The sequence below is a fragment of the Lepisosteus platostomus genome, chromosome 1 (genome assembly GCF_059453375.1).
Source record: "Lepisosteus platostomus isolate fLepPlt1 chromosome 1, fLepPlt1.hap1, whole genome shotgun sequence".
In the NCBI taxonomy this organism is placed as follows: domain Eukaryota; kingdom Metazoa; phylum Chordata; class Actinopteri; order Semionotiformes; family Lepisosteidae; genus Lepisosteus; species Lepisosteus platostomus.
The window spans coordinates 62,554,434-62,567,636 of NC_142611.1; the positions used below are offsets into that span (position 1 = coordinate 62,554,434).

The 13,203-nt window shown below is 51.1% G+C and overlaps 1 protein-coding gene and 1 long non-coding RNA gene across 7 annotated transcripts in view; one reads left to right on the top strand and one right to left on the bottom strand.

The window, feature by feature from the left end:
• Positions 1–13,203, top strand: part of LOC148678382 (uncharacterized) — a 104,940-nt gene that overhangs the window by 45,434 nt on the left and 46,303 nt on the right. The gene's annotated exons all lie outside the window — the stretch shown is intronic.
• Positions 1–13,203, bottom strand: part of LOC148678384 (beta-1,4 N-acetylgalactosaminyltransferase 1-like) — a 29,843-nt gene that overhangs the window by 4,165 nt on the left and 12,475 nt on the right. For all 6 annotated transcript variants that reach the window (XM_088633403.1, XM_088633407.1, XM_088633406.1 and 3 more), the window contains 6 exons: positions 11,339–11,376; positions 7,221–7,401; positions 5,825–5,917; positions 4,656–4,843; positions 3,524–3,664; positions 732–969 (listed from right to left, as the gene is read on the bottom strand). In XM_088633403.1, the coding sequence (XP_088489529.1) occupies positions 732–969; positions 3,524–3,664; positions 4,656–4,843; positions 5,825–5,917; positions 7,221–7,401; positions 11,339–11,376 (879 nt within the window). The remainder of the gene's footprint in view (positions 1–731; positions 970–3,523; positions 3,665–4,655; positions 4,844–5,824; positions 5,918–7,220; positions 7,402–11,338; positions 11,377–13,203) is intronic.

Here is a 13,203-nt window from a genome sequence, read left to right on the forward strand (position 1 = left end):
CTCTGGACGTTAAGTGCACTCGTCTAACTTTACAGACCTCGTAATGCTGCAACACCAAATGTGCCGTATGACCTAGAGCCGTTCATGCTTTGTTATTTGCAATCTTCTGGCAACGTAGTACATTGACCTGAACTCCATCCATCTTCTAACGGCTGTATCCTGTTCAGAGTCATGGCGCAGCTGGAGTCTATCCCAGCAAGGAAGGGGCTCAAGGCAGGGTACAGCCTGGACAGGACACCAGCCCCTCACAGACACACACACTCACACCAGCGCCAGTTGTCCCAGAAGCCAAATTACCCTGCCAGCACGTCTTTGCACTGTGGGACAAAACCCATGCAAACGCGGGGTGAACATGCAAACTCCACACAGACAGAGCCCCAGGAATCAAACTCAGGGCCCCAGTGCTGCAAGGCTGCAATGTTAACCAGTGCATTACCACAACTCTCTAGCTGCCATGCACAAAGACACGTATAAATAATCATCATAAAATCGAACTAATAGTAGTAGTTCCAAGACATAACTGGAGACCGACAGGACTGTTCGGCTCGGGGACGGGGCAACACCAGTCCTCGAGTGTCACAGTGCCCTCTGGGCCTCCTGCCAACCATGATCGTAGCGCTCCAGACTGACTGAGCCAATACTGCAGCTCAGCCCCAGGGAGAGAGCTGGGGAGAGAGCCGGAAGTGGGCTTGGCGAAGGCCGGACCCGGGTCAGATGGGAACAGGACTCACCTAGATGGGCCACCCTGGCCAGCCTGGGGTCGAAGCCCACCTGCTGCACCTTCTCGGTGCGCGCCAGGAAGAAGTTGATGACGCCGTCCGTCACCACGCAGTTGGGGAAGCCGGCGATGGCGTGGTGGAAGCCGCGGCGGGTGTGCAGGCAGTCGCCCTCCTCGCTTCCCGGCTCCAGGGAGATGGTCTGCCGGTAGGTGGCGGTGTAGCCAGTGACCTCCCGCACGGCGCCCCCTACCTGCCGACACACAGCAACGCGCCGTCAAGCATACAGACCAATGACAAAGCAGGAAAACAACCCGTGCCCAGCTGCAGGAGAGCACTCAAGGATTCTCTCTCTCAGGCCCGGGGTTCTGCTACGCTCCAGGCTGTGCAACACCCCTCAATGCCAATGCCAAACCACTGAAGGGGCGATTCCACAGTGCGGGTACACGCTGCTCATGAACGTTCAAGTGTGGTTTTGTGTGGTTCTGCACAACGGTACCCCTTCCTGTGCCCGTCGGGCTGTAAGGAGCGGCACATTGGCAGGGGGCAGTGAGCGCCATCACCCCAGAAGGTGGGTGGGTCCCCTTGAAATCACCACTATCTGGAAAGAGGGAGAGGGAAGGACGTGATGTCCATTAGACCCTTCTGGGAAATACGTTCCCCTTCCCAGAGGACACTGGCTTGGTCTTTGTTTTAAAAAGGGAGGGAGCGCGTTTGTGCACAAACCCCTCAGTTCTTGTTGAGGGGTACACCATCGCCCCATTTCCTCCTCTCGGGGTAGCTCCTCCACAAGGCCCCACCAGCAGGCCTGGCATCTGGCCCCGCTCTGTAAACCTCCCCTCCCCGAGCCGGGACTACAACGGCCCCCTTTCACCAGCGCCACCCGCCCACCGGGCTGCGTCCTGCTCTCAAGTTGCCCCCCACGCGGGCAAGAACAGAGCCTGGCATTATGGGCACAACTGGCAAGTCCTGCCAGTGTGTTGGCTCCTGGCTCCCTTCTCCTGCAGGCCCTTCCCTGGGGCAAAGGTCACGCCTCGGGGAAGAGGGACATGCAAGCTCGGTCATTTCCCGAAATACAGCAGCGAGAGAAATCCCAGACCTGGGAGGCAGTTACTCTGGGAAGCAGGCCAGGATGTTTTTAATAGCGCTGGATAACTGTTCTGGGAGCAGGGACGCACGGATATTAGGAAGCACCAATACGTGCTTAATGTTAAGTATATTAATAAAGAGCCATTCTTAGATTCTTTTAACTGTTTTATTAACTACAAAAATCACACCCTTACTCCATATATTCTCTCCTTCTGCTCTCTCATTCTTTGTCTCGCGATATCTACTCACTATACTACACTTAACATACTGTTCTGTATGTGCTGATACCCTTGTAAACAATGTCGGAGACAGAGATGTTCCCACAGTAACCCTTCTTGGGTATATAGTGCCTTTCCCGGCATGTCAACTCAGAGCCCTGTGGTTACGCGCTAGGTTTTTCTGGAGGGGGGACAAGAGCTCAGTTTCTGGGGTGCTAGCCTGATCTCCGGGACAGGGGATCCTCCTTGAACCCCTATCGCTGTCCTATGGAGAATGGGAGAAAGCTGTCTAGCATTCGAGACGTGAAATATGATGTCTCTAGTTTTGGCTTGTTGGATCTGGGGGTTTGGGGGTTTGGAGGTACTGGGGTCTGAATATGAACTCCAGTGGGACTGCACCTCCTTACCCAGCTCATCTGTAGCACCCTTCTCTCATCCAGCGAGTTAACTGGGGAGCTTTGGGAAGTAGGAGACGACAAGAAACCAGGGAACTAGGATTAGTTCTGGAAAAGAGACCCAAAACCGGTAGAGACCCAGGGCCTGTAGTTTTAGCTATGATTTAGGGGCCTCGCAGAAATCGGAGAACTACACTTTCTGGGAGACCCTCAGGGAACCCCGGACAGCCAGAAGATTAAGAGGGAGAGCTGATCCCATCTTGTTGGCCGATTGGCACACTGACCGCCCCCCAACAGCAAGTTCTCAACACATCCATCGTCCTGGAAGCCCTGTAGGTCTGAACCCCTCGGCACAGGCTGTGTGATTGGGATCCATACACACGCTCGTTCTCAAAGTGCCCTGAACCCCGGTTCACCATGCACGTGAATTCAGCTCGGCAATGGGGCTTCAGTGCTTGTGTCCGTGATCATTCTGAATCAGCTCAGTGTCCCATAAACTTAAAGCTATCACTGCTCAGCATCAATTAACAAACGTAGCGATCTCGGGGTTCACGTGGGTATTGCCGACTCAGGTCGGCCCCCCCACCGTCAGGGACTCAAACCTGGGCCTCCGGCATCACTCAACAGGGACCCAGCCTCTTGAGCCAAAGGGAAATCTCCCCTCAGCCCTGCGGCTGCGGTCCCTGCTATTCACAGGGAAGGGCGGTGACATCACCGCGCTGGTAAGCCGGCTCTCACAACCAATGGTGGCCGTATGCGTTACACTATTAAAGCTAATAATGAGCCGCTCTGCTGCAGAAAGAGTGTCAGTACTTCTGTCTGCAGATGAGCTTTCATTGCGGTGTTTTTCTGCCTATTCAATCAATGTGCACCCGAGCGCCGCAGCTGGTAAACACTGGAGTGGATCAAACTGCTACGCCAGGGGAGTCGGCATCACACCACTGTAGAACCCAGAGTGGACCAGACTGCCGTTCCTGGAGTGCGGACAGTTTTGTGGGAAAGAGCCACAGCAGACGAACGCCCTTGTCTGTTCCCACCACGCCTGATCTCTGAGCTGCGGCTGGCATGGCGACAGGCCAGGTCATCCGGTCACAGACTCGCTCACCAGGTCCAGTGTGGTCCTCTCCAGCACATCCACCAGCTTCTCCAGCCTGGTGCTGCCCGTGAAGATGAAGTCATCGTCCACCCACAGCACATACTTGGTGGTCACCTGGGAGACGGCCAGGTTCCGCCCTGCAAACCAGCCCTGAGGAAATGAGAGAGCAAGAGCCGATAGTTCCTTTGACAGTTAGGCAAAAAAAAAACAGTTTACTTTAATAACTTAGTTTTTCCTTTAGAATCCTTCGTCTAGGCCAACTGCTTTGCTTTCATAATCCCAAAGAGCAAAGAAATAGTTTGCATTTACTGGAGAACTGAGAGCGCTCTCAGTGCGAAAATACTGTATAAGATGGGAAACTGATGCAAAAGGAGCTGCTTGTGAAAAACAACTAATATGGTCACATTGACAATGAGGAAGCAATGTAAAAGGCAATCAAAATATTAGGATATACACTTTTAACTATATTATTTAGGGGTGTTACATTACTATAATTACTAAATGAGGTCTTATTTACCACAATTATGTACACTTCTGGTCACAGTATTATAGGAAACATATTACTGCTCTGGAATCAGATAGAGCAGGCAGATACATTGCAGGCAGATACATTGAATGTCCTCCACTGACAGGCTGAAGGAACTGAGTCTCTTTAGTCTGAAGGGAGTGTCCCGCATTGACAGGCTGAAGGAACTGAGTCTCTTTAGTCTCAGTGGAGTGTCCTACACTGACAGTCTGAAGGAACTGAGTCTGATTCTGAACAGAGTCTCCTGTTTGGCTCCAGACTCTGCTACTGAGGAGGTGAAGAGTGTGGACCTGCTGGCTGCCCTGCCCACACCCCCCCACAACCAGAATGAGGACATCAGATTAGCCACCTGAGCCGAGCCCACTCCTCTGCAGACAGGGCGGCACAAACCACATTCCTTCCTCTCCAGAGAGAAGTTAAACTACCAAGCGCTTCTGTTTCATTGAAAGCAGATTAAAATAATCGGCGGAACCTCTTTAGATATGAAACTACATCAAAAGGAACCACGGGGGGGGGGGGGGAGGGCAAACACTAGGGGGCGCTGTGTCTGATTGACTGCACCAGTGGCCAGCCGTGAAGCCCACAGTCCACCCTGCTGTCCTCCAGGTCGCTCACCTTGCCGAAGGGCATGATGTAGTGCTCGACGTAGGGCCCGCGCACGGGCTGCGGCTGCTCGCTGTCGTCGGCCACCACGATGGTGACGGTGGGGTAGAAGCGGCGCACGCTGTCGATCAGGGTCTGCAGCTTGTCGTAGCGCAGGAAGGTCTTGGTCGCGATGGTCACCAGCGCGCTGATGTTGTACTCTGGAAGCAAGGGGGGTGGAGACGGTGGGTCTCCGGACGGCGCTTGACGGGAGACCCCCTGACGAGCCGAGAGCAGGGGGCTCCGGCGCTTCGCCGCGCTCAGCATTCATCAACCCTTACCCAAGCCAAGACCTGCACTTGACGAAGGTGCCTGGCCTGTTTCAGTCAACTGCACTGGGAACAGAAAGCAGGCCGAGGAGGAATGACACCACCGTCCAACACTAGAGGGCATGCTGGCCATGGTGCGCCCTGGAGCGCCCTCCGGTGGTGCACGCTCGAACTGCACCCTCAGTAGCCCAGACCAATCCCGGAGGTTACTGGACACTGTTACTGGACACCTCCTGTGCCGCGCTACACTGCTCCCATTACTGCAACGTCAACTACAACCCAGGATCACTTCGAATCGCCTCGGCTGGAAACGAAATGAATAATCGGGACTTCTGGCCGCCAAGCCCAGCCCCTCCTTTCTGCTGTTCAGGCTCCTGTGAGCAGCAAGGGGGGTCCCCCCTGTCACTTTCAAAGGTGTCAGCCTCTCAGCTGCTACTGAGAGAGGCTGCAGCTGTATCACCTTGGCCTCCTGCACAACCTAAGGCAGGGGGAAGACCGCAGCCCTGGTCTTGGAGAGACGCACACTGACTCAATTAAGAGCTCAATTAAGAGAAAATCCAAACCCCTGTGGGTCCCTACAAGCAGGAACAGAACCGCTGGACTAGACTGTCATCCCTCCGCATCTCCTGCAGGAAGTGCTAGAATCTGCTCTCTCGCAACAGCACATGGCGGTCTTATTGTAGTCCACTGTGGGAAACTAGTGACACCATTTCAAAACTGTTTCAGGCTGTAGCACTCAACTGTTAATTTAAGGATATTAAGTGCGATTCAAACGAGCTGACAATCACAGGCTTGTTAATGGTACTTAAGTACAGTAAACTCAAGGCACATCTTGGGCACAAAGTTGGGAATTTCTCAAATCTGGGGGCATACCTCCTTTGGGGCCTGGGTTGTAGAGCTTGGGGGTGACCCCATGTCGGACCTTGATGGTGAACAGGGCCAGGTGACCGTCCGTCTCGAGCTGCACTGAAAGATACAGGAGAGAGGAACAGCGGCACTCATGACCAATCCTGACATCCGCTGGAGCCTCAGGGGGTGGGGACAGGGCGGGGCCACAAGGACAGTGATGTCTCTGCCCACCCCAACGACAGAAGCACAGAAACCTTTTAATTCCCAAATCAGCTGCATGCAGCTACATCATGCGGGGGTCAAAACGGGTGCCCAGGGGCTGGAACTGAACTGGGAACAAAAGAGGTTTTATTCTGAACAAGAAAAACAAAGGACGGCTCTTTTTGAGGCAGCTGAAGTTGTTGGAGAGCACAGTGTGGGCCTTTTAAAGAAACCCAACAACTGCAAAATGAATGGGGATAAAAAACAAACACATCAAGGAACAAAGCTAACAAAAAACTGTAGAGGATCAGCCAGCTCATTTGGCTGCAATTAGTTAATTGATCTCAGGATCCCACCCACTCATTCCACGAGGGATGCCTGGAATCTTGACTTTATGACACTGTGGTGTTCAGTCAGCTCATCAACCCATCGCACCCCAACCCTCCCCCAACTCCCCCCAAACCCATCGCACCCCAACCCTCCCCCAACTCCCCCCAAACCCATCGCACCCCAACTCTCCCCCACTCTGCAGAGTGTACAGCCCTGGTCCTGGGGGGGTCAGTGTGTCTGTAGGGTGTCCAGTCCTGGTCCTGGGGGGGTCAGTGTGTCTGCGGGGTGTCCAGTCCTGGTCCTGGGGAGTCAGTGTGTCTGCAGGGTGTCCAGTCCTGGTCCTGGGGGGTCAGTGTATCTGCAGGGTGTGCAGTCCTGGTCCTGGGGGGTCAGTGTATCTGCGGGGTGTCTAGTCCTGGTCCTGGGGGGGTCAGTCTGTCTGCAGGGTGTCCAGTCCTGGTCCTGGGGGGTCAGTGTGTCTGCAGGGTGTCCAGTCCTGGTCCTGGGGGGTCAGTGTGTCTGCAGGGTGTCCAGTCCTGGTCCTGGGGGGTCAGTGTATCTGCGGGGTGTCTAGTCCTGGTCCTGGGGGGGGTCAGTGTGTCTGCAGGGTGTGCAGTCCTGGTCCTGGGGGGTCAGTGTGTCTGCAGGGTGTGCAGTCCCGGTCCTGGGGGGGTCAGTGTGTCTTCAGTATCAAGGTCTGTTTAAAGCAGCAGTACCTGAAGAGCTGGGAGAAACTATTCAGTTGTGCCCATTAAGCTCAGTAGGCGCTGTGTTAGAACACAAACCTACCAGGTCCGGACTGGGATCAGCCCCGCCATAAATGGTTGGTCGACCAGGATCATGAATACGGAATCAGAACCCAGTTTCGGGTCCCACAGCCCGGGCTCACCTGTGTCAGCAGTGTTGGGGTGGAACAGTGTGTTGGTGTAAGTCACGAACTGCAGCTGCCGGTTCAGGTTGGGCAAGAGGGCGCTGGCCAGGGACACGTGCATCTCGCCTTCACCTTTGAACTCCACCCCCTCCACCTCTGCCGCCACATCGAACGTCCCCAGCGTGGCTGTGAGGTTCACCTGGAAACACAACAGGGGTGACAACAGCTCAACAATCTCTAAAAGCCTCCTCTGCACCCTTGTACATTTTATTTACACTGGGCCAGTAATGGGAGGCACAGTGGCACAGTAGTTAGCTTTGCTGTCTCGCAGCGCTGGGGCCCTGGGTTCAATTCCTGGGGTGCTGTCTGTGTGGAGTTTGCATGTTCTCCCAGTTTGCTTGTTCTTCCTGCCATAGTCCAAAGACACACTGGCAGGGTAACTGGCTTCTGGTATGATTGTGTGCCTTTGTCTCTGTGTGGGTCCTGTGATGGACTGGTGTCCTGTCCAGGGTGTATTCCACCTTGTGTCCCTTGCTTGCCGGAATAGGCTCCACTGCAACGCTGAATTGGATACAGCAGTCACTCATTTTTTTTAAAGCAGGTAAAACATTTACATTTGACAGACGGTATTGTAAAGAGAACGCTTCACTAGAATCAATCCACAGAACCACGATCTGACTATTCCCAAAGTAATGTCCTAGACCAGTGGTTCTCAAACTGTGGTACGCGTACCGGCAGTGGTACGTGGAGTGCCGCCAAGTGGTACGCCAAATGACCCTGGAACTGTGTCGTGTGCGCTGAAACATCGGGACGGGTTTTCATATTTTGTATTTTAATACGTGTCGAATACGCAGCCTACGTACTACGATACAGTGCGCGCTAATACTTCAGTGGACACAAGAGATACTCTGTAATTCTATACCACTCTGTAGGAATGCGTGCTACGGATGCAAGTGACCAATTGTATTTAAAAAAAGCTACTGTATCTCCAGCAGATAGGGAGGAAGGAGAATGTGCGTGATTTTGGAACAATGCCAACGTTGTAAACACAGGAATGCATAGAAATGCGTGCCACGAACGCAGGTAATCTTGTGAGCACACGAAAGCGTGATAACATAAAATATTTAAGAACTGTTCTAATTTGAGAAAAATACACCGAGCGTCTCTGTGTTTCGCTCCCATGCGCATGAAATAAAAACTTTAAATAAATACGGAAATAAAAACGGAAACGTGGAAAAATGCAAGCTTGCGTATTGCTAAAGCAGATAAGCTACACTATTTTTGAAGAACCTTATTTACCGTTGGCAAAAGAGCTGACACGTATTATGTGTAGAGAAAAAGCTGCTAAACAGCTCAACCTGCTGCCTCCCTCCCCCTGAAAGACACAGTCATTCATAGAATTATTGAAATGAAGGATTATATCAAAAGTACACTGATAGAGCGCGTTAAGATGAGCAGATGTTTTTCACTGCAATTAGATGAGTCTGTAGTCGATTTGGCCAATTTGCTCGTTTACGTTAGATACGAGTTTGAGGGCATGTCCCATGAAGACTTTCTGTTCTGTAAACCGCTACCAACAGGAACTACAGGAGAGCACATATTTCAGCTACTGAATGAATTTATCGAAAAGAATGGCCTCGACTGGATAAAATGCGTCGGAGTTTGTACAGACGGTGCTAGAGCAATGACAAGCCGACATAACGGTGTAGTTGCACGAATTAGAGAGGTTGCTCCAGAAATTTATGTACGCATTACAACATCCACCGCGAGACCTTTGCCGTCAAGAAAATACCTGACGATTTAATATCTGTTAGACTCGGTTGTGAATTGTATCAAGGCTCGAAAAATTAATTCACATCTGCTTTGCTCAACTAAACAGGCTCACCCCTCTCACTGAAATGGTGCTTTTTTATTAGTTGATGTTTGTTTTCTGTAAAACACTTTGAGAAGCCACCTTTAAAGGCGCTATATCAAATAAAGTTTATTATTATAATATTTATTATATGTATGTGTGAGTGTGTGTGCACGCGCGCTCATGTTGGTCATTGAGAATTTCTGGGGTTCCAATGAGATCATGACTTGTAGGTGGTACTTGGATGCTTTGGTTGGATTAGGGGTGGTACTTGGTCCAAAAAGTTTGAGAACCACTGTCCTAGACTGACAGCCTGACGCAACTGAAACTCTTTAGCCTTGAACAGAAGACTGCAAGAGGTCCAGATTCAAGGATTTAAAATCAAAGGCACTGACCGGGTCTGCAAAGTGGATTTGTTTAGCATCGATGAAACACATACCAGGGGGCACAAGTGGAAACTACACTTAAATCTCAGAACACTATGAATGTCTTTACACAAAGGGTTGCAGGAGTCTGGATCAAATTTCATTTTCGATGTTCATCCATGTCTAGATCAAGTTGTTGAAGTCGATACCTTGGTTTCGTTTACAGTAAGTGGCTGGATTAATTAGGTACTAGCAACCCGCTTATCATTCGCCGCAAGCAACCCTTCATCCACCAAGCTAAATTGGCCTCCTCTCTCCTGCAAACCTTGTGTTTGTGTAAACAATTTACACTGTATTTACACAGACTTTTGAAGAACATAACGAACAGAGCTTCAAAACGTTCTCCATGCTGGTTGTGCTCACGTTGCGAGGGAATAAACAGGCCAAGTAGCAGTTGTCTCTAAAAACCAGAATGCACATAACATTAGCTAAGAGGAACTGAAAGGGATGTGGCTTGTTGTAAAACCTATTTAAAAACATTATGGTGTCCAATGCAAATAATTGCTGTCTGGGTCTACTCTAGTGTCCAACCTGTCAGTCAATGAACAAACGCCACTGCACCAGGCAGGGCGCACCAATCACAGACACACACACTCACGCCAGGTCCAATTTTCCCATCAGCCAATGAACCTACCGGCATGTTTCCGGACTATGGGAGGAAACTGGAGCACCTGGAGGAAACCCACCTAACAGAGGAGAACATGCAAACTCCACACAGACAGCACCCCAGGACTCAAAACCAGGGCCCCAGCGCTGTGAGACAGCAATGATAACCACTGTACCACTGTGCTGCCTGCAGTGCACAAGCACTCTACATTACTTTAGAACGGTTTAAAGGTCATGCCTTATATTTCCACCAGGAGCGTCTTTCAAGACATTTCAAGGACATATCATATAATAAATCCTAAAAGTAATGCTGAAAAACATTATTGCCTTATAACAGATTGACAACACATGACAGCGAGAACGGGGTCATTATTAATACTCTATAATTGCCAGGGGTATTTCTTTATCCTGTTGCTCTATTTTGTTACGCACTGGGAAATAAATGCAAAATCAGTTTCCAAAGACAGAGGGATATCCGAGACCTGCTGAGTGCTCAAGATCTATCGGAACTCATTAACATTCAGTAATGAGTATTTCATTCTCAGTCTGGTTGTGTAGCATTCCAATTTCGCTTGTTCAGTGTGAAAACAGAACTCAGGCCTGCAGGAAGTCTAGCCTACTCTGCTCTAAATCCACATGGTTCCTTATTCTGGTTTCAGTTTCAGTGTGCCTGTCCTGTCAGATAGCTGTCACACTTCCAGCGATTTGATACCGGACATTCTGCAGAAAGCCGAAGTCATCCAGGAAAAGAGCTTAGGGGCAGCACTAGGTGCAGTGGTTAGCATTGCTTCCTCGCAGTGCTGGGATCCTGGGCTCAGCTCTGCTCCTGGGGTGCTGTCTGTGTGGAGTTTGTATGTTCTCCCGATGTTCGCATGGGTTTCCCCCCACAGTCCTAAGACAGAGGTGAATTGGATCCTGGGAAAACTGCCTCTGTTGTGTTTGTGTCTGTGTGTGCCCTGTGATGGACAGGCGTCCTTGCGCCCGTTGCTTGCTGGGATAGGCTACGGTTCCCCTATGACCCTGAATTGGATAAAGCAGTGAGATAATGGATCGATGGGAAAAGAGCAAAATAATTTTAATAAAGCTACAGCCAGGCTCTGTTTTACAGCAGAGGTTATGGGTGGGTGGCGTGGTGGGGTGAGAGGGCAGATCTTCTTCATGTCACCCCAATGTATGAGTCTGAAGTACACCTCTTCTTAAAAAAAACCCAACAATAACAAAAGGCCAGCCAAGCAGGAGGTGAGCAGACGTACCGTGTAGGAGTCTCGCGACAGATCTTGCAGCCCCAGACCTGAAGGGACAGATGAACAGCCCATTAGAACAGCCCACCATCCCACCATGCACACAGACACCCCCCGGCCAATCAGAGGGAGGAAGGGGCATGGGGTGGCAGGAGGGCGCCTGGCCCACACAGCCGAGCCCCGCTGGGCCCTGGTGACTTAGCCGTGCAACACGGGGGCAGGGGGGAGGGAGATTGATTGAACGGTTGAAAGGTTCCAAACAAGTAGGGCCATTCAGCCCATAGATCGTGATTGCTTTTATCGCTTAGTTGATTCGAGGACCTCATCCATCGCTTTCTTGAAAGAAAACAGGGTATCGGCTTCAACAGTACGGTCAGGTAGCTTATTCCACACTCCCACCACCCTTTGCGTACAGAAGAGTCTCCTTTTCTGGGCTTTAAATGCACTTCCCTGCAGTTTCCAGCTGTCTCCTGTCATGTTTCACAGTTCATTCTCAAGAAGTCCTCCAGGTGACTGTCCATACCTTTGGTAATTTTGAATGTCCTGTACTGGTCTATATTAAACATCACTAAACACCAGCAGCCATATCACTCTGCAACTCACAACTGGCAACCCACTGGAGCTCAGCAGGTGTGAGCCTGGTCAGTACCTGGATGGGAGACCTCCTGGGGAAAACTAAGGTTGCTGCTGGAAGAGGTGTTAGTGGGGCCAGCAGGGAGCGCTCACCCTGCGGTCCATGTGGGTCCTATCCATGCGGGTCCTAATGCCCCAGTATAGTGACGGGGACACTATACTGTAAACAGGCGCCGTCCTTTGGATGAGACGTAAAACCGAGGTCCTGACTCTCTGTGGTCATTAAAAATCCCAGGGCGTTTCTCGAAAAGAGTAGGGGTGTAACCCCGGCGTCCTGGCCAAATTTCCCCATTGGCCTCTTAATAATCGCCATCTATGAATTGGCTTCATTACTCTGCTCTCCTCCCCACTGAGAGCTGATGTGTGAGAACATGTGAGAACACAGTGAGTGTTCTGGCGCACTATGGCTGCCGTCGCATCATCCTGCTGCACATTGGTGGTGGTGGAGGGGAGTCCCCATTACCTGGAAAGCGCTTTGAGTGGAGTGTCCAGAAAAGCGCTATTTAAGTGTAAGCAATTATTATTATTATCACTGAACATCACACTGAAGGTGTAGTGGTCAGCATTGCATCCTTACAGTGCTGGGGCTCCAAGTTCACGTCCTGAGGTGCTGTCTGTGAGGAGTTTGTATGTTCTCCCTGTGGGTTTCCTCCCACAGTCCAGAGACGTGCTGGCAGGTAAATTGGCTCCTGGGAAAACTGGCCCTGGTGCGAGTGTCTGTGGCTGTGTGTGTCCTGCAATGCACTGGCGTCCCGTCCAGGGTGAACCCCACCCTGTGCCCATTGCTTGCTGGGATAGGCTCTGGCTCCCCCATGACCCTCAATCAGAAGAAGCAGTTAAAAAAAAGGATGGTTAGAAACGTCATACACCAGGTGTTGGTGTCTGAGATCTTCCCTGTCAGTGGTCCTGCAGGGTGGAAAAAACTGGGAGGGTGCGGGTGATGAAATTGTAGGGATCCCTTTTCCCCAACAGTGTGTTGTACTTCAATGAAGGCTTTAATCCTAATCACGTACTCTCTCACCCACCAAACCCCAAGCTGAGTGACTAACTTATGATCCTAATCTCACTTGTGCATATGCCCCAAATCTTGTGCAAGACTGTGTCCATCGCTGACATGAGATTTCCTCAAGACTAGGCTGTGTTAGTCACTGCTCTATAAAAAATAAAAAACATATCTCTACAGCCACACACACTCAACACTGCAAAAGCATCTCAGTTCCTATTTCCTGTCCTCAGGTCTAGGG